The sequence below is a fragment of the Pristis pectinata genome, chromosome 2 (assembly GCF_009764475.1).
Source record: "Pristis pectinata isolate sPriPec2 chromosome 2, sPriPec2.1.pri, whole genome shotgun sequence".
Lineage (NCBI taxonomy): Eukaryota > Metazoa > Chordata > Chondrichthyes > Rhinopristiformes > Pristidae > Pristis > Pristis pectinata.
Genome location: NC_067406.1, coordinates 44,612,356 through 44,634,451, shown reverse-complemented (window position 1 = coordinate 44,634,451; position 22,096 = coordinate 44,612,356). Strand labels below are relative to the sequence as shown.

Below are 22,096 nucleotides of genomic sequence, written 5' to 3'. Positions count from 1 at the left end.
GATCAACTCAGACCTGTACATGTGTGAAAAATTGCAAAGATGCCGACAGTTATAAAAAGTAATGGGAGCAAATTTTGGTATTTTATCATCATTCTTATCAGAAAATCTGGACTAATGTGCTATGCATTAGATGCTCCTGTATTAACAAAACTATCCAACTTAAAATAAAAAAAAGTTTTTTTTAGAAGGAAAGGTAGTATTACCTTTGATAGTTATCCCAAGCAATTGCTTAAATAGTTCATCAAAAGGAAACTGTGATAAAAAGGTAATCAAATCATCCTCAGACAATAGTAGCCAACTGGTATCAGGATCTTCATCCTAAATTTGGAATCAAAAATGAAAATGTAACTGTATATTCATTTAACAAATTATTCCATTAGTTTAAGACAGTAAATGATTCCCTGTCCATATGGCATATTCAAATTTCTTAAGTTTCATTCTTGAAGTACGCATAAGCCAGCTGTTAAAAGTACGCAATTGTTGAGTAGTTTGCTCCTAAGATCGTATGTACACGAGTAAAGAAAGAATTTTAAAACACATTTTTATACCAGATCTTAATCCTAAGAATAATCAACCAATAATCAAAGCTTACAAAGGAGGACTTTTACACTTGTCTTTCACTTTTGGACTGTGATTTGAATTCACTGCCTACAATGTTGAAGCTCCTTTCCCGAGTCAACTAAATGAAAGAATATGTTGAAGATTTTGACAAAATTGGGAATAGGAAACACATCTCAGGAGTGAGTTTGGTGAAGGCTGGGAGTGAGGATGGAACTTGCAAGAGTTCATTTCCTTTGCCCTCTAATCTATCATTCATCAATTGCATTTACATTTCTAGCAATTTCTCAGCAAATTCTGCTCTTTCCTCACAAACTCCCCATCCTTGTTGGTTTCAATCTTCACATACTCAATTGACCATATCCCTTTTCACCTCTACCTCAGAGATTCTACCTTTACCTATTTTTATTCAAACATCAAATCTGCAATGCCATGCTCTACAGACTAAGCATCACTCTTCATAAACTTCAACTTGGCACTCATTTACAAAAATTGATCTTAACAGACCTTAGAAATGCCAAACAACAATAACCACTGAATAAAGTCAAAGTGTAATTCTACTTAACATACAATAGGATCTAACAGGTTCCACAGAACTATGCAAAGAGTAGAGTTCGCCCATAATTCTTTTCTCAATCATCAAAAATAATTAACTGGTTACGAATGTGCTATCTATATTGCAATTTTGGACGAATTGAGGATTCTACAAATATTAAGCCTCTATCACATCGTTTTAGCCCAAGGCATTTGTCCTTGCTGTTGCCCTGTTCACTCCCTTACACACTAAATTTCACTGTTGTGGAAACTAACCAGAAAGAATAAAGTGAGAGACAGCACTGGTACAAAGGGGATGCCCAGCAACGGATAGGTACATGTGGACCTGGATCATAAACTGCTAAAGAACAAGAAAAATGTTGGAGGTGATGGACCAGAGGTTTCAGAGAATTAGCCTGCGCTGTCAGTGCTGAGCAGTTGGTGGACTGCTGGAAACTGCTCCTGCGGGGTAGATTGGGCCCAATACTGGGCCCCACCACCTCTAGCCAAATGCAAGGAGTGAAACAGCTCTCAGTCATGCTACTCACTCACCAGACATCACTGAAGGATAATGGCTGTTGACTGAGAAAGGACAGAGTTGGATCTCAACAGGAACCACAAGATCCACACAATTATGCACAAGTAAAATATGTTTTTAAAAAGAATAGCAAGTGTTTATATAATTTAAGCTACTTTGCCCAGAAATGTATATGCCTATTAACTTTTTGCATTAATTGTGATAATTTGCATGTTATCCACTGTGAAACAGTGTGCAAATATTAGCACACACTATTACTTCATTTGAAAATATTCAAAAGGATTGAAAATAAAGCCATTTAGTTTATAACCTTTAGGTGGATATATATAAAAAACAATTCTTTTGCACAACAAGGCATTTTGTGAACAAGTTATAATTCTTAATTTTATGTACTTAATTTTAATTAACTATTTGAAAAAAATTGTTACCTGATCAATGGCATAGGACAATTTTAATCCTCTATTTTCAGGCTGATGAAAACCTAAAACATTTACTTTGATTCTCTTTCCACAGATGCTACCTGATCTACTGAGGATTTCCAACTTCTTTCTGTTTTTATTTCAGCCTTCTGGAATCTGAATTTTGCTTTTTAATTGCCATTCAATCAAATCTTTACTGAACCTACTCGGCATATTTCCTAAAACGTGATGACTAGAACTTCAGGCAATTGTTTGGTTGCAGCTTCACTAGTATCAGATAAATATTAATTTTAATACCATCTCCACATGTGCAATATATCTCTATCTATTAATCCCAGAACACTTTACCATCCGTTCTCTCAACATGTCCTGCAATTTTCAAAGATTTATGCACACTTGCACCCAGATGTCTGCTCAGGCATAAAATTTAAACCAGACCTGAACCAGACCAGACAATCCAACCTTACCATTCCCTGCTCCAAGCTCCTCTGCTACCTCATCAGAAAATGGCATCCAGATTAGTCAAAGATGAATTGTCTTTAAATAGATAAACCATATTGGCCTTCCTTTGTTAACCCAATTTTCTCCTTAATGCAATCCTAAACATCAAGAACTGATAGAATTTAGAATAATAAATACCTCTTCTCCAGCTTCATCTACCAAGGTCCAGTTCTGTACAGCTTTTTCTGTGGGTACAGGTGACAGTGGCTTTTGGTCACAGGGTTTCATATTCACCAGGAACTCAGATCGATACCTACAATTGTTTAGAAACAATACATCTTATGGGACTCCGCACACTTAAAAACATTTACAGATATAAATTCTTGCATGTAATTATGCTTAATGAATACTCAATGCTACTAAAAGCAGTTTTGCAGCTCTCAGAACACTTAATATAACATTACAAGATAATTCTTGTGGGTGACAGTGTTAGATCAGTACTCATTATCTTTTCCCAGACAGGTGTTATGGGTTGGTCAGCTCAGGCGTCAGGGTGATTAATTATTTTGTTGTACCACTTCACAATTCCTAGTTGTTGAATTCAATTTCATAATCATGCTGTGGAATTCAATTCCCATGTGGTTAGGCCCTCACAAAGACATCATATCAGCATAGTCCATAAAATGATTCCCCAAGTTATGAGTATTGAACCTCTGCATTATATTTAAGAGGTAGTTGGACATTTCACTATGGGGCAGGTTCTTTGGTGGGATATACCAAGGTAGGTCACTATCATGGATTGTGTAGTGAATGATTTATCAATGATAGAGGACTAGTACATGGGGAGGCCAAGATTTAAGAAAATAGAAGGAATCTTAAATAATTATAACAATAAATATACTTACTTGATTGGTGACAGAAGACAGGCTAGGGCTTGCATGAAGAGAAAAATACCTGTAGGATTGTTGAACACTTCCATCTGAAATGAAGCAAAATGTTAAACAGTCAATTGATTGCATGGAAAATATGTATTGCTCTACAAGCTACAGGAAGACAGAGTTCTAATTTATATTAGACTGCAAACCGAGATGTGTTCGATCAAAAGTTATATCACCACTGCGTTGAAATTATGGGATAAAATGTGAATACCCACCCTCTGAAATGTCCTTGCTGCTAGTTTTTTTTTTAAAACAATATCAAAGTTCATACAATTTTAAAGCTACTGGAACTGGTTGTGGGCTTCACTGACAAAATGTGCACCCATTCCCCATCTTGTTTCCTGGAGAAGAAAATTGGTTGTGTTCTTGAGCCACTGCTATCCAAGCGGCAAAGGCGCTCTCAGCAATAGCATTGGGGAATGTGTTCCAGGATTTCAAAACAGCAACACAGGTTGCTTTATTATTGGAAAAGCAGACAAAGCAAATAATTGAAACATATAGGATGAAGACCTTTATTTATCAAACTAAGGGACAAATGCTGGTTAAAGCAGTGAAGAACAATGTGCCAGGAGCAACACCAGGCACATCTAAAAAAAAGCTACCAACCCAACAAAGAAATACGCAGGGGTGTTTAGGAAGGAGATGGAATCTGTAAATCCCTTTTACTAGATGTGGGAGAATTGACAGAAAATTGGAAAACAGCAAATTTGATAAAGGTGTTACAAGAATGTCCTAGACGTTCACAGGCCAGTCAATTTAACCTTGGTTATGAGAAAGGTTCCAGAAATAATCATCACAGGCAACATTAATAGGCCATTGGAGAACATTGACTTGATAAAGAATCAAGTGGATTTGTTAAAAGCAAATCATGTTTAATTAGCTTGATAGAATTTTTTTGATGAGGTGATGGAGGAAGGTGATGAAGGGAATGCAGCAGATGTCATGGATTTTCAAAAGGTTTGATAAAGTCTATATAAAAGACTGGATAGCAAAATTGAGGCCCAGCGTCACCAGCAACAGGGATAGTAAACTGGCTTCAAGGTAGAAAATGGAGAGCAAAGATAAAGTCTTGTTTTTCAGATTGGAGATGATCAATTGTGGTTTCTTTAGGATCAAGCTGGGACCACTGTTGTCATTTATGTATTTTGTAGAGTACAAACACAGTGAAGATGTGTTGAAATTGCACAGAACACTGGTTACATCATAGTTGCTGTATTGCATCAAATTCTGGTTGCCAGAGTCAAGGAAGGTTATGAAAGTCCAAGATAAGGTGTGAAAAAGATTTACTGGAAGCACTGTGGATGAGAAATTTCAGCTATTAGGGTAGAATGCAAAAGCTTAGATTGTTCACCTGGACTAAAAAAGGTTGAGATGAAATTTGATGCAGGTGGAAAGATCATGACTGGTTTAGATAGGGTAAACAGAGTGAAGGTATTCCATTAATTGTTGGTTCAAAAACCAGGGAACACTGGTATAAAATGATGGGCAAAAGATACCAGAGGAAAAACATTTTTTCTTTATACACAGTGTAGATGGGATTTGGAATCACTGCTTTTAAGGTGGTGGAAACAGAATCATTCAGTGCCTTCAAAAGGGATTTGAATAGGCACTTGAGAGGGAATAACTTGCAGAGCTAAAGTAAAAGAGCGGAGCAATGGGATTGTATCAGTAGTCAGCAATTATTTAATAGGCCAAATAGCTCCTTTTGCATTACATTAATGTTATGATTCAATGAATGTATCCATACTAAACAGAGAAAGAAGCATGGCAAGGACAGAGATAAGTAATCTCATAATCAATGCATTAAGTCAAAGTCTTACAGCCTTGTTACAACCATTTGTGAATGCAGATAGTCGATTAAACAGCTTACTGGAGAAGGTCCAGAGGAGGTTCACGAGAATTATCCCAGGAATGAAAGGCCTAACATATGAGGAGCGTTTGATATCTCTGGGCCTGTACTCAATGGAGTTCAGAAGGATGAGTAGGGATCTCATTGAAACCTACCTAATACTGAAAGGCCTGTTTAGAGTGGATGTGGAGAGGATGTTTCCATTAGTAGGAGAGTCTAGGATCTGAGGGCACAGCCTCAGACTAAAGGGACGTCCCTTTAAAACCTAGATGAGGAGGAATTTCTTCAGCAAGAGGGTGGCGAATCTGTGGAATTCGTTGCCACAGGGGGCTGTGGTGGTCAAGTCATTGGGTGTCTTTAAGGCAGAGATTGGTGGTTCTTGATTGGTCAGGGGGTTAAGGGTTATGAGGAGCAGGTGGGATTGGGAAAAAAAATGATAGAATGGTGTAGCAGACTCAATGGGCCAAATGGCCTAATTCTGCTCCTATATCTTATGGTCTTGCAGGATGAGGCCCCATGAACATCTACATCCTCAATAATGAAGTACAGCAATGTGACATTGTGGAAAACTGCCCAAGTGTATCCTGTCTACAAAGGAGGACAAATCTAATCTAGGTAATCACTGCTTAACTGAAGTCCTTTCAATCATCAAGCAAAGGACAGAAGATGTTGATGGAGAATGTGGAGAGAAAAAAAAACAATATAGGATTAGTGTAAATGGGTTGTTAATGGTTGGCATTGACTCGGTGGGCCAAAGGACCCGTTTCTGTGCTGTATGTCAGTGCTGTTAACAGCACTATCAAACTGCATATATTCACCTATTATCTGCTTACCAATGCTTAATTTTGCTTTTGACAGGTCTACATAGTTCAATACCACCTTGACAATATTACTCGTTTGATCTCAACATGTCAGAGATACTCCCTTTTTTTCTATCCATTCCTCTCATACCTCCTTGGCAACTGAAATTAACATGTATTCCCTCTTTGCCAGTTCAGAAGAGAGGCATTGGACCTGAAATGTTAACTCGGTTTCTTTTTTCATAGACACTGCCTGACCTGCTGCACGTTTCCAGCAGTTCCTGTTTTTATTTCAGATTACTAGCATTGGCAATTTTTTTGATTTTCATTTACTGGTGAAATCAACCCCAAATGATAGAAATACCAGGTTTTTTTTTAATTTATTTATTCATTTTTCAGGATATGGGTGTTTTTGTTGCTGGCGAGGGCAGCATATTTGGTCAAAAGCTGCCTAAATACATAAGCTTTGTACCTGACAAATATTCAAGCAAAGAACAACTGTAAAATCAAATACATTTTCAAAAATGTTAAGTAGTTGTTGGATTATACTGAGAATTCCTTTGATCCAAGACAAATCATTATTTCAAAAATACAGCGTGATTTTTAAAAAAAAATTACTTATTTTTCAGGATGTGGATATTGCTGGCAATAGCAGTACTTATTGCCATCCCTACTTACCCTTGCGAAAGTGGAGCTGAGGCACTTTCTTGAAAGTTGCATTCCTCCAGGTGAAGGCACTCCACAATGCTTTCAGGTAGGAAGTTCCAGATTCTAGTCAGGATAGTGTGGAACTTGGAGGAGAATCTGCAAGTGATGATTTTCCCATGCTCTGACTGTCATTCTTGGTGGTGGAGGTCCCAGGTTTAGGAGATGCTGTCCTTGTGGCCTAATTGGGTAACTACCGATCGTACACAATGTAGCCATGGTGCAATGGTGGTTGAGGGAATGAACGTTTAGGGTGGTGGATGGTGTGGCAACCTTTTAGATGCTTTGGCCAAAATGGTGTTGTGCTTTTTGGGTGTTGTTGGAAATACACTCATCCAGGCAAGTGGAGAGTATTCCAACATCTCCTGACATGCCTTGTAGATGATGGAAAGGTATTACAGGAGATGAGGCACATACACTTGAATTGCTGGTCAATGGAAGCCACCAAGATTTGATACTGGCAACTTTGAAACAGCAATGCCATTGAACGTTAAGGATTCAACTTCCTCTTGTTGACAGTCAATCCTTTACACTTCTGTGGCATGAATGTAATTTGCCACTTATCCACCCAATCCTGAGTGCTGTCCATGTCTTGCTTCTTGCAGTGATAAGACTGCTTTATTTGATGAACAGATGGAAATGGAATTGACCTTTGTGCAAATATGAGCAAACCTCCACACTACTGACTTTCTGATGTAAGGAAGACCATTGATGAAACAGCTGAAGATGTCTGGGCTTTGGACACAGTCCAGATGAACTCTGACAGTATTGGTGCAGATCGTTGTTCATCACCTTGAACAACTACAACCATCTTCCCACAGTGGTATTGGTTTATTATTGTCACTTGTACCGAGGTACAGTGAAAATACATGCAAGGTATGACTCCAACTACCGGAGTGTTTTCTCCCTTGATGCCCATTAACTTCAGTTTTACAAGGTTCCTTGATACTACATCCAGTCAAGTGCTGCCTTGAAGTCAAAGGGCAGTCATTCACACCTGACATCTTAAATTCCGCCCTTTGGTCTAAGACTCTGATGTGGTTATGGAGCCAAGTGGTTCTGGTGAAACCCAAATTGGGCATCAATGCACAGGTTCTTAGAAAAGAGGTGCCAAAGACACCTCCATCACTTTGCTGATGATTTAGAACAGACTGATTGGGCAGTAATTAGCCAAGTTGGATTTGTCTCTGTTTTCATGAACAGGATCAAAGTTGGGCAATTTTTCACATTGTGGAGTAGATATCAGTATTGTAACTATCATGGAATATATTGGCTGGAGTGACAACTAGTTGTGGAGTACCAGCTGGGATGCTGTCTGGTCCCATAACTTTTTGTTCCAATGTTATCATGTGTTTCTTGATGTCACATGGAGTGAATCGAATTTGCTATTGTTCCTTTTGGCAAGTTGCTAATGTTAGGAAAACTCCCAGCAATATTTTTGTACTGAATCTGCTATAATTTATTGTGGTTGATTGTAATTCAAAAATCTTACATTTTCTCAAGTTCAAATGTAACAACTTAGAGAATACATTGACTAAATAATTAACTAATATTTTGAAGTTTGCCTTTTTTTTATTACTTAAGATTATAATCTATATAAGCATTACAAACTGATAAAAGAGAATGTTCTTCCTGAATATTACACTGAAAGCAGAAGCAAGGCAACATTAGTTTCAATGTAGCAAATAAAACCATACCTTTACAAATGGAGCTGCCCATTTGCTCACACCTGCTGGGCATCTAAGGATATGATTTAGTAAAAAGAGGTGATCAGCAGAGGAGCCAACTCTGTGTAACACAGCAACCTAAAAGAAAAGATAAATAAAGACTAGATCTACAGTAATAATGTAGACTTATTCCTTTAACTACCAATATAAGTTACTACTGAGTTCAACTATCATCAAAGGAAAACTTTTCTAATTCTTTACATCTGTGAAGCAGACTCTGAGGATTTCACTGTGCGTTAATAATGTGGGTAAAGATAAAATAAGCTTGTGTTTTGGAAAGTGACACCAAGTTAGGAAGAATAGTAAACTGTGTGGTTAGACAAGAATTTTCAGAAGTATTATTGGTGCGCAATGAATTGAGAAAACTGTATCAGATGGACTTCAATAAAACTAGGAGCTGTGGAAGACCAATGGGATTTAGGTGTCTATGTGCAGTGTGCAGAAGTAAAAGAAATCATAAAGGCCAATGGGATGTTAGCCTTAATCCAGATCAGCTGAAATTCCCCTTTAGAAGTACTGCATTCATTTCTAGGTAACCTAAATTAGGATACATTGACCCAAGAATGGGTACAACACAGAATCACCAGAATGATATAACTTAATTCTTTACGACATTATGAGATTACTGGGGATGTTGTATTCAACAAGTTCAGAAGTTTCAGGAGTGATCTAATCTGGATTTGTTAGGGTAGGTTGAAAGAAATCATGTCCTCTGGAATGGAAATCCAGATCAAGTGAGTATAACCTTAAGATTAAAGCTAGACCATTTAAGCGTGAAATCAGGGAGCACTTCCTCCCCTCAGTGAGTAGTAGAAATTTGAAACTCTTCCCTGAGAAGCTATGGAAGTTGGGTCAATTCAAATTTTCAAATCTGAGATAGATTTTGTCAGGAAAAGTTATTAGGTGAGTTGGAACAAAGGCAGACAAACAAAATTAAGGTACAAATCAGTAATTACTAACTGTAGTGCACACACCTTGTGCTGTCAGAAATTATGATGCAGTGGAAATAGATATTTATTCAGATTTTGGTATGCTATCCTCTACATCATGTCTCCACAGAAGTGCAGAATGTCAAAGAGTATTTAACAATTAATGATGTGATATAGGTACATGTCAATGACATATTAGATGTTATGACTTAAAGCAGTGTATATAATTGGTACTCTTCACCTGTGGTGGATGAGGCAGGAGCCAAAAAGAAAGTAAAACTCAGCTACATTCATCCACTTAGAGACAGTATAATTATTGAAAGGGCATTTTTATACCAAAATTTCATACCAATTTCTGTAGCCAGAGAAGAATGTCACTATGGAATTGACCATCTTCAATTATTCTTCGGGTAAAACTGAAGAGCACACTGATGCTTTCTTTTAAAAGCTGCAGATCTGAATAGCTACAATCTACTTCTTGATCAACTACATGTAAATTACAAAAAAAGTTAGACAATTGCATATGACAATTATAAAAAGGTTCATCACATTAAGTTTTGATCATCAAAAGATCATCAAATAACTTTACATTACACCTTATGTAAAGTTATTTGATTAGATTTATGAAATGCATTATTCTGGCATCTTAATAAAACTTAAACATTATTGACTTTTCTAAAAAAGTACTGCAGTTTGATATATATTAGTTAATTAAAAATGTGTTAATACTTTTTTATTGTATTACATAGATAAGGTTCAAATTTGCTTTCATCAAATAGCTATGCCTACTCAAAACACTGGCAATTTCATGCTATAAACAGTCTATTGAATATACCTTTTAGAGTTCAGTAAGTTGGTCCGACAAATATTTTGTGTATCTTACTTTTATGGGAGTTGACTTAAACCCTTAATCTACTTTATTCATGGTGTATGCCTGGGACAAAACAATACTATTGCCTAATGATCTGTGCTGCGTATTTATGTTTTGTGCTGGAATTTTCCAAATTCATTAAAGGCCAGCTGTACAAACATCTGGTCAGATAAACCCAAATTTGATTTGTTAAGTTGATTTATTGCATAGTAAACCAAATATATATGTATTTACCATTGGGTTGATAACACAAAAAATACAACTGTTTCAAAAGAAATAACAATAGTGCTTTATCAAAAAAGTGGCCTTCATCCTATTACAAATGTTCCTTTTTGTTCCCTCTGCCCCTCCCCTGTTTCTATGCAACTTAAAATGTGTTTAATTTCAAAACTTTTCCAGTTCTCTCTCCATGAATGCTGCCTAACCTGCTGAGTGTTCCAGTATTTTGTGTTTCCAGTATCTGTTGTACTTTCCTTTTTAGTAGTGGAACCATCTTGGGTTTACCCATTCCAGTTTTAAAGATCCAATTCTGTTTTAAATGCCTTACTGTGTCAGATGTTGCTTTACCTATATATTGTCAGAGTTTTCAATGTTAGTCAAGAATTTTACTCTTTGGAGATCTACTACATTGAACTCAGCACAATCAGGAAAGGAAAAACACCCAAGATTTCACACTGATTGAAAAGCTTTTGAATAGAAGTGCCCCACGATTTGTCACTAGAGCCTTTAATATTCTACTTGCTATAAAAATAGTTTGTAGATTTTGTCACCAAGAACATTTTAATAAAGGACTGTAAAAATTAAAATAACATCTAGGAAATATACATCAAGTATAAAGCATTTGTTTTAAGTGAAAGTCAGGCTAATGTTATGGCATACATCCATTACCAAAACAAAATTTATATTCAAAATACTGAGTATTAACAGAATATTAACCTTGTTTTTGCAGAACTGCCACTGCTCTAAATGTTGGCGAGCTATTCAACAACCTGTAAATATAAGATTCCACCTGGAGACGAGAAACCACTGAGGTATAGGCATGTAAAGTCATCGTTTGATGCAAGTGATCAGCCTTAATATCCAATACCCGTTTCAGCTCTCCCAGAACTGAATTATTCATCTCCACAGTCTGAAATCGATAATAGGTTGTCACCTTTGCTTGATCAGCACAAACTCCCTGTGAATTTAAAAAATACACAGTAATATTAATAATGGAGAAAGGCTAAAGAAAGGTTTGCATTCCCTGATAGAAGCAATGCATTTACTTAATTACCAGGAGTCCAAAAGTAGCAAGAGCCAATTCATCTCTGAGAACATACATTGCAAAATTATAGAGCAGCATATTTCCATATCCATTCTTGTTTTGAATCCCAATAAGCAAACCGGTAGCACAGAAATTATGTTTAACTATTGCAGTATTATTTCTAATTTTATGAATGCCTTCAATATCAGGATTTCAAAATGCATTCATACTCTGCCAATGTGAATGGATTCGGGTGAATCTTATCTCAAGAGCAACTATTGATGAATGAGGCTAAAAGGCCAGAGGCAAGAAAAACTGGTTTAAATTTATCACAAATCTGCATAAGCTGGAAAAAAAACCACAGATTCAGGCATCTGTGAATTTCTGGATCCCACATATAACAGTAGATAATCCTACCATCCTAGGACTATCTCCTAGCTTCTCTTACACTGCTATGCCAGAATGCTCTCCACCACTCTTGAAACTCATCCTCTTGTGCATCAATGTTTCTCCCAGCCCACCTTCATCCTCCATTCCCCAACCCAGTTCAATTACTTTTAAAAGCAAGGCTCTTAAAGGAGCCAAACCATTCAGCAGCATTCACAACCCAAGGACATCCCAAAGTGCTTTAAGGCCAATGTGGAACATTTTAAGTGTTGGAAATACTGCAGCCAACTTATGAGTGGAAAACTCCCAAACAATAAACAAAACATTAATGAATAATATGCTTTAGGAATTCTAAAGATAAATATTGAACAGAAATATATCCTTGAGAAGAATTGGTGCCTGTCTAACACCTTGTCCAAAATGTAGCACCTGTAGCAGTGTAGCAGACCCCCAATACAGTGAAATATCTTTTGCGATATTTATATCCAACCCTCAGGATTGGAACATGAACCCACAAGCTTCCAAATGAGAAGTACAGAGTCACAGCAGATGGCTTTAAGGTCCATATCCCAACTGAGACCAGGGCCCTCAGTTATCCAACTGCAGCATATAAAATGGTAGAGCAAATTCAAAGTGAAATTGTTAAATAATGATTGTTCAGATCAATTCCGTCCACCTCACTCAACCTTAAGTTCTTCTATTTAAAAAAAATCACAACTGCTGATGAACAATTATCAACCCAAAATATTAACTCCTTTTTTTCTCTTCACAGATGCTGCCTAACCTGCAAGCTTTCTATACCAACATGGTTGTGCTTAGGAATGACTGAACATAGCCTTACTTTCAATACATCACCCCATTGTGTGAATGGAGAAATTTCACATTTAATCTTGTTTTAAGATCCAAGAGAGAAATTATCTCTGAAATCATAAAAGGTACCATTCACCTGATATTACACATACCTTTGTCAACAAACTTTTCAGAAGATTTACTTACTATTAACGAGATAGCTTTAAACCATTTGTCATAAATAATGAGCCAAAGAACTGAATTTATAAGAACCATATGGCATAATTAATGATACTACAACTTACGCCTAAAAAAATTTTGAATTAAAAATTATTAATTGAAAATTAATTCTTCCAACCTCCATTTTTATGTATTTGGTAATAATCCTAAATTCATACCCTACAATACTAATTCAGCAGAAATAATCATTGCCTGTCTTTTAAAAAAATATTTTAAAACATTTGAATACTTAATTCAGAATTTCCTCAAATCTTTTGTTCTCTAATGGTGGCCTAATGAGGTTGAGAGGATACTTCACCACTTCATTGTTTAATGGCTTTTTAAAAAGATATAGAAAATGACATTTATTTGAATATGCTATCATACTTTTCAAGACCTGTACATCTTCGTGCCTACTATCCTGATTTATCAAGTGTGAATTTCATAATATTAAATCTAATATTTTTCTCCTTACATATTGCACTATTTTGCATTTATCCACATTGAACTCCATGCCCATTACTTTAAGAGCCAATCACAGTCTTTCTCTTCAGTTCTCCATGTTCTTAAATATATTATTTCAAAATCTGGGAACTTTCCTTCCCTGCCTCTCAGTCTCTGGTTTATTTAAAGAATGCTTGTGTCAAGATCTTGAGTGTGGTAGCATGACTTTGCAATGTTGTAATGCACTTCCATAAAATGTTACTGATTGCGTAGTTATATATACGCTATTCAAACAATGCTGGATGTAATGTGGCAATTACACGAGCTTTTGGTCATGAGAATTCACTTTAGCAATCTGACAAAAAAACAAAAAAAACAAACATGGAATATTACAGATTGCAGGGAATAATTAGGGGCAAAACAAATAAATAAAAGAAATCAAGAAACTTGATACAAAATATACTAATAAGAAGCCCATGTCCTAGCTTTGGAAAGGGGGCAAAAATGTGGCCAATAATAGAAATTAAAACCAGAAAAAAAAGATACAAGCTGCTGATCTTTGTTGTTTACTTTAGGTTAAATGAGATTCATTACTTGCTATGGATGCAGCTTTAACTGTGCTTTAATTTTTGTCTATCCTTTAGCAATGATCATGTGAACTTCCTGGAGTCTCAATAACCACTGGCCAAATAAAAGCATGTTTTTCTTTGATCCCAGCATGAACTAACTGACTGCAATACCCAGACTGGTAACTGTACCTTTAATATGGTAAGAAGATAAAGCACAAACCAGCCACGCCCACTATCACCTCTGAACAAATGTTCTCAGCCAATAATTTCTGACTCCCTGCCAGACTGAGAATCTATAATGCAATCTCCTTTACAGTTCTGGGATAATGATCTTCTAGGCAATACATTAAGGCAGCCTGAGCAGTTTCGTACATGGTTCTCTGCACAGTTACAAGCATTCAGTCGCAGGTTAAGATTAAGATTGAGTACAACACTCAAAGAGAGGATTTAAAAGGAGCTGAGCGGTAGAGGAGAGGCCATTATGAGAGTGGCTGTTGTTGAGGTGGAAGTGCTAATGCTTTGGCTTGAGAGGCATTGGTGAGGATGCTGAGCAGTGGTAAAGGTACGACAAGGTGATCTTTTACTTTCCTCTTTAGCCTTAGTGAGTACGAGATGGCAGTCAGGACAGTCGCATGCTCCTCCTGTGGGATGTGGGAGATCAGATCTTGACACTACCAGTGACCCTGATGACTATACCTGTGGGAAATGCATCCAGCAGCAGCTCCTGACTGACCACAGCGAGCCGCTGGAACTGCAGTTGGACTCACTCAGGAGCATCTGTGATGCTGAGAGCATCATAGACAGGAGCTTAAGTTAAGTGGTCATGCCGAGGGCACAGGCAGTCAGGTGACCACCAGTAGAGGGAATAGGCAGAGAGTGCAGGATTTCCCTGTGGCCATTCCCCTCATTGACAAGCATCTCCTTTTGGATTCTTTTGGGAGTAGGGTGGGGGGGGGGGCGGGGTGGAAATGGCCTTTCAGAGTAACAGCCACCAGGTCTGTGGCACACTGACTGGCTCTGATGCATACAAGAAGAGCTGTAGCGATAGGAGACTCAACAGTTAGGGGGACAGACAGGAGATTCTGTGGCCACGAGCAAAACTCCAGGATGCCTCCCAAGTACGAGGGTCAAGGATGTCTCCAAGCAGCTGCACAACATTCTCCAGGGGGATGGTGAGCAGCCTGAGGTCATTGTGCACATTGATACTAATGACATAGGTACAGTACGGCACGGTAGTGTAGCGGTTAGCGTGACGCTATTACAGCACCAGCGATCGGGGCTCGATTCCCGTCGCTGTCTGTAAGGAGCTTATACGTTCTCCCGTGTCTGCGTGGGTTTCCTCCGGGTGCTCCGGTTTCCTCCCGCATTGCAAAGACGTACAGGTAGGTTAATTTGGGTTTAAAATGGGCGGCGCGGACTCGTTGGGCCAGAAGGGCCTGTTACCACGCTGTAAATAAAATTTAAAATTTAAATAGGGATGAGATCCTGCAGAGTGAAAATAGGGAGTTAGGCAGAAGGTTTAAAAGCAGGATCTCAAGGGCTGCAATCTATGGATTACTCCCGGTGCCACATGCTAGTGAGGGTAGGAATAGGACGTTAGGGCAGATGAATGCATGGCTGAGGAGCTGGTGCAGAAGGGAAGGATTCAAGTTCTTGGACGATTGGGATTTCTTCTGAGGCAGAGGTGTACAAGAGGGACAGGTTGCACCTGAAATAGAGGGGACCAATACCCTGCCAGGGAGATTTGCCCTCTCCCAGTGTCTGAGTGGGTTTCCTCCGGGTGCTCCGGTTTCCTCCCACATTCCAAAGACGTACGGGTTAGGAAGTTGTGTGCATGTTATGTTGGTGCCGGAAGCATGGTGACAATTGTGGGCTGCCCCCAGAACACTCTACGCAGAAAGATGCATTTCACTGTGTATTTCGATGTACATGTGATAAATAAAGATATATCGTATCTATTCAGGAGAGATTAAACTAGTCTGGCTGGAGGGTGGGACCCATAACAGTTAATGTGGCAGATGAGAAAGGCAAATGTAGGAGTAAAAGGCGAGCGAGTTCAGCAGGCAGGGGCAGGACAGTGGGTGAGGAAGGTCTGATATGCTAAACTGCATTTATTTTAATTCAAGAAGCCTGGCAGGTGAGACAGATAAACTCAGAGCATGGATAGGTACATGGGATGGGATATTTTAACTATTACAGAAACATGTTTGAGGGATGGGCAGGACTGACAGCTCACTGTTCCGGGGTACGGATGCTACAGGTGTGATGCAGGTGGACACAAGAGAGGAGGGGGAGTTGCATTTTTGATTAAGGAGAACATCACAGCAATATTTAGAGAGGATAGTCCAGGGGGATTGCCTAGTGAGGCTATATGGGTGGAACTCAAAAATAAGAAAGAGGTGATCATTTTGATAGGACTGTACAATAGATCCCCCAATAGTCAAGGGAATTAGAGGAGCAAATATGCAGAAGGATCACAGATAGCTGTAAGATTAATAGGTTCGTAATAGTAGGTGATTTTAACTTCCCTAATATTGACTGGGACTGTCATAAGTGCTAAGGGCTAGGATGGGGCAGAATTTGTTAAGCGTCTCCAGGAAAGTTTTCTCAAGCAATATGTCGATGGCCCTACTAGAGAGGGCGCAACACTGGACCTCCTACTGGGAAATGTGGCAGGGCAGGTAACTGAAGTGTCAGGGTAGGAGCACTTTGGGACTAGTGATCATAATTCTAATAGTTTCAAAACAGTTATGGAAAAAGATAGGACTGGTCCACAAGTCAAAGTCCTACATTGGGTTAAGGTTGATTTTGATGGCATTAGACAGGACTTTGTAAAGGAACTGGCAGAGGCTGTTTGCAGGTAAAGGGATGTCTGGCAAGTGAGAGGTTTTAAGAAAATGAAATAGGGAGAGTGAGAGAACATGAGATAACTTTGGCAGAAAAAGTAGAGGAGAATCCCAAGAGATTCTATAAATATATTAAGAACAAATGGGTAACTAGGAAGAGAATAGGTCACCTAAAGGTTCCATGTTGTTTTCTATGTGTAGAGAACAAGAGCAGGGAGAATTCTTAAATTAATTCAGTGTGGAGAAGGCCATGGAAGATAGGGAGTTCAGGGAAGAGAACAGTGATGTATTAAAACATATCGACATTACAAAAGAGGAGATGCTCGTGGTCTTAAAATGCATAAAGATAGATTAATTCCTAGGGCCTGACCAAGTATACCCAGGGCATTATAGGAAGCAAGGGAAGAAATTGCTTGGATCCTGACAAAGATATTTGTATCATCATTAGTCATGGGTGAGGTAATGGAAGACTGAAAGGTGGCTAATGTTTTGCCTTTATTTAAGAAGGGCTGCAAGGACAAGGCCAGGAAACTACAGGCAAATGAGCCTAACATCGGTGGTGGGAAAATTACTGGATGGAATTCTAAGAGACAGGATCTACCTGCATTCAGGGATAGCATGGCTTTGTGTGTGGGGAAATTGTCTCTCATGAATTTGACTGAGTTTTTTTTGAAGAGGTGACCAAGAGGAGCGATAAGGGCAGGGTGCTACATGGATTTTAGCAAGGCCTTTAACAAGGTCCTGCATAGTAGGCTAGTCTGGAAGGTGAAATCACATGGGATCCTGGGTGAGCCAGCTAATTAGATACAAAACTGGAAAGAGTCAGAGGGTGATAGTGGAGAGTTGCTTTGCAGATTGATGGCCCATAACCAGTGGTGTGCTCAGGAATCAGTTCTGGGTCCACTATTGTTTCTCCTCTATACTATCGACTTAGATGAGAATGTAGATGGGATGGTTGGTAAGTTTGCAGATGGCACCAAAATTGGTGGTATAGTGGACTGTGGAAAAGATCACAGCAGGATCTAGGTCAACTGGGAAGGGCAGATGCAATTTAACTTGGACAAGGGCAAAGTGCTACATTTTGGTAAGCTAAACCTGGGCTGGACTTGCACAGTAAATGGCAGGGCCCTATAAGAGTGTTGTAGAACAGAGAGAACTAGCAGTACAAGTGCATAGTTCCCTGAAAGTGGTGACATAGGTAGATAGGTTTGGCACGCTTGCCTTCATCAGTCAGGGCATCGAATACAAGTTTTGGGGTGTCATGTTACAACTGTACAACACGTCAGTGAGACCACACTTGGAGTACTGTGTGCAGTTCTGGTCATTTAGCTATCAGAAGGATGTCATTAAGCTGGAAAGGGGGCAGAAAAGATTCACAAGGATGTTACTGGGTCTGGAGGGCTTGAGTTATAAGAAGAGATGGACAGGCTGGAGCTTTTTCCCCTGGAGCATAGGAGACTGAGGGATGATCTTATAGAGGTATATAAAATCATGAGGGACATACACAAGGTGAATTGTCACAGTCTTTTCCCCAGAATAGGAGAATCCAAAACTAGAGGGCAAAGGTTTAAGGTGAAAGGGGAGAAATTTAAAAGGGGTCTGAGGGGCAACTTTTTCCACATAGGGTATGTGGAACAAGCTGCCAGCAGAGTAGAGGTGAGTGCAATTACAACACGTAAAAGACATTTAGACAGATACTTGGATAGGAAAGGTTTAGATCTGGACCAAACACAGGCGAATGGGACTTGCTCAGGTAGGCAATTTGGTCAGTATGGATGAGTTGGGCTGAAGGGCCTGCTTCCATATTGTATAACATGAGTTTGTTTGAAAGAGCTGTTTCCATGTTGAATAACTCTAGTGACAAGGAAATGCTACCAAAAAGTCATCAAAATGGAAGATCACTACCTCCTGAAACAGATGTTAAGGTAGGAAGAAAAAGGGTTGTTTCTACAAGCAATCTTCAAAGGGCTGGCAGAAATCCCAATGATTCTGTGCAAATGACAGGAGCTACATTCAACTGTTTCAATCAAGATTGACAAAACTATCTGCAGATTGCATGTGAACAGCACTACTAAATTACAGCGGCAAAAACCATAGTTAAAGATGTCCCATACAAATGATTGTGGATCAGGGCTCAGACTTAATAGTCAGATATGTGGCCAGAGATGAGATTTATAACAATGTTATCATAATCATGAAGAGACCAAACAATGTTAATTCTTAGAAGCAGAAATCATTAATTATGGAACAGTTCGATTGAAAGTTCAGAGAGCGAGTTCAAGTGAACAAAAAAATAAAGACTAACCTGGATGGTTAGCTGCTCTTCCTTGAACGTCCATAGCCTTTTTCTAATACTCTTATAATTACATATCATTGTCTGCAGTTCTGCCACAGCCAACTGAAGTTGTTTCCTACATCTTCTGTAGTTCATAAGTAGTTCATAAAGATCATTTTTGTCTTGATTTGCCAGAGAAAGAAACTCTTCTGTATATGTATCTACATTTTCTATCCATGAACCTAATGCAAACATTTTCAGCTCTTCTTTTGAGAATGGTAAAATTGCTGGTTCACATGGAAGTTCTGGATACAACGTCCTAAAATAGGGTGAAACCTGCTTTACAGATGAAGTTCCAAGATCTCTCTTATCCTCTAATGGTAAATCAGGGTACAGTCTTTCAAAGATCAACTGTACAGGAAGATCAGCAATGGTTTTCTGTAGATTCATGTCAACCATGTCTCTCTCACCATCACCCAGTGTTAAGATAGCAGGATTTTTCGTTTCCTTCCTCATCATTGTCTCCTTTTCCTTTAAGTTAACTCCTACTTTTTGAGAAGAAATATTTCCATGGTCCAAAGAACCATCATAAACAGCAGGCTCAACAACACTTAAGTTTTCTCTGCCTTCATCACTGGCAGTCTTACTGGAACAAGGCAGCTCACGAGCTTCTGGAACTGTAATGCTTTCAGGCACCTCACTATTATGGTAGGGGTCATGATCTGAATTTAATTTTGTCTGATTTAATTGAAATTGTTTATCTTCACCATCTAATGCAGTAAACTGTTTTGAATCAAATCTTGATTCAACTGTTGCAATGGATGCAATTTCAGTACATAATTCAGGCTTGTGAAGAGTTTCCACAGGCACCTCAGCCACAAGTGAAGTTGGAAGCAATTGGTCCTCACTTCGCTCCTCAGTGTTTGGTTTTGAGAATGCTTCTTGAGATTTGTCAACTATTGTAGAGAAGTCTACTTTTGTTGGCTGACTGGAAATCAATTCCTGGTTCAATTCTGGCTTTAAATTCTCTTTTTTCTTTATTTCTGTGGTAACTTTTTTCTTTTTGTCCTGAAAAATCCAAATTAAATTAAAGATTAACTCTCTTTCAACATGAATAATGCTAGCAAAATAGTGGACTTTGTATTAAAATTATGCCATCAACCTTCTGTCATACAACAAACATTGAATTTCATTAAGATCAAATCAGCAATTTCATAAAGATCAATGGGAAAAATTCTCACTTTGTTGCAGATATGAATATAAAGTCCATGAGCTTGATATGCAATCAACTTGTAGTTGTGGTAAAAAAAACCTCTATCAAGTGTAATGCAAAACAAGATCAGAGGTACTAAATGGGCTTTTAAACCTTATGAAACTGTCACGCATTTTTTAAGTATGGAGCTTTATTCAAATTTCTACAGCTTGAGTTGTGCTAGGGACACCTTTATTGCACCTGACACTTCTGATAGTTGTAGAGCGACTAATGAGCCCCTTGGAATAACAGAGCAGGCTTCCCCGGGGACGGTGACAGCTGAGCATTCACGACCCTCCACGAACCCCCACACCAACACCTGATCGGGTGCAAAGTTGCACCTGCAGATACCCTGCTGCCTTCCCGCGGCCCTGAAACTGCATCCAACTGAGCGTGGCGCCCTTATATTGAATGCTGTCATGCACACACATGTCACGTACACCCAGACCCCACCCGTACTTCACGGCCGCTGCTTTACCTGCCCCTTCGCTGCCGGCCGAGATTTCTTCGGACGAACCACTTCCGCCATGCTCGGCCTGCCCGGAGCCGCGCCGCGCACTCGCTGCCGGGAACGGTCACGGGGCCAGGTGTCACGTGACTACCAGTCCTTTCGCCGGGGAGAGGCGCTGCGCATGCGCCGTGGATGCTTCGGTCGTTTTTTTTAAAACTTCAAATTCAGGGGAAGGGTCGCTGCCTGAATTCGACCGGACCGTTGACGGGATTGCATCAGATTGTATCAGAGTTGGCTCACTTGCCTTGGTCGCATCTACAGTCGTCCCTCCCCATTCCCACGCCGGGCATTTATCCCTGCAGCCACACCATGTGCTATACCTCCTCCCTCACCACCATTTCAGGGTCCCAGACGATCCTTCCAGGTGAGGCAGCGCTTCACCTGTGAGTCCAAGGGCGTCCTCTACTGCATCCAGTGCTCCTGATGCAGCCTCCTGTACGTCGGTGAGACCCGACGCAGACTGGGCGACTGCTTCTTCGAGCACCTGCGCTCCGTCCGCCGCAACAGCCAGGACCTCCCGGTGGCCACCCACTTCAATTCCACATCCCGCTCCCGTACCGACATGTCTATCCATGGCCTCCTCTGCTGCCACGTTGAGGCCAGACGCAGGTTGGAGGAACAACACCTCATATTCCGCTTTGGGAGTCTCCAACCTGATGGCCTCAACATCGATTTCTCTAACTTCCAGTAACCCCACCTCTTCTTTTTCTTTTCCTCCCCACCTTGATGACCTGCCCATCTCCTTTCCTCCCCTCCTCCATCCTTTATTCCATGGTCCACTGCCCTCTCCTACTGGATTCCTTCTTCAGCCCTTCGCCTCTTCTACCCATCACCTCTCAGTTTATTACATCTTCCCCCCTCACCTGGACTCACCTATCATCTGGACTCACCTATCACCTGCTTGTGTGTGCTCCTTCTCCTCCCCCTCCCCCCACCTTCTTATTCTGGCTTCTGCCCTCTTCCTTTCCAGTCCTGATGAAGGGTCTCTGCCCAAAACGTTGACTGTTTATTTCCCTCCATAGATGCTGCCTGACCTGCTGAGTTCCTTCAGCACTTTTTGTGTATTGCTCCAGATTCCAGCATCTGCAGAATTTCTTGTGTCTTCAGTCGATTCTGAGGTTGTCAACTTTGGTTGGAGCCTGTCTAAAGCACGTGGATGAGGAAGCAGGAGCAGGTCACTGCCCCAGGCCTCATCTCTGATGTCCAGATGAAGGGTCCCGACCCGAAACTTGGACTGTCCATATCCTTCCAA

General features: G+C 39.7%; 1 protein-coding gene across 2 annotated transcripts in view; it reads right to left on the bottom strand.

Moving 5' to 3' along the window:
* The window catches only part of epg5 (ectopic P-granules autophagy protein 5 homolog (C. elegans)), a 102,121-nt gene extending 80,933 nt beyond the window's left edge, over positions 1–21,188 (bottom strand). The window contains exons 1-8 of one of the 2 annotated variants that reach the window (XM_052010026.1): positions 21,165–21,188; positions 19,112–20,149; positions 11,246–11,486; positions 9,788–9,924; positions 8,480–8,587; positions 3,396–3,469; positions 2,689–2,803; positions 204–318 (exon numbers count right to left, since the gene is read on the bottom strand). In XM_052010026.1, the coding sequence (XP_051865986.1) occupies positions 204–318; positions 2,689–2,803; positions 3,396–3,469; positions 8,480–8,587; positions 9,788–9,924; positions 11,246–11,486; positions 19,112–20,149; positions 21,165–21,182 (1,846 nt within the window). In that variant the 5' untranslated portion in view covers positions 21,183–21,188. Of the gene's footprint in view, positions 1–203; positions 319–2,688; positions 2,804–3,395; positions 3,470–8,479; positions 8,588–9,787; positions 9,925–11,245; positions 11,487–19,111; positions 20,150–20,811; positions 20,897–21,164 lie in introns of those variants that run through there. The other variant, XM_052010025.1, reaches the window with a different exon arrangement.
* Positions 21,189–22,096: the final 908 nt, after the last annotated feature.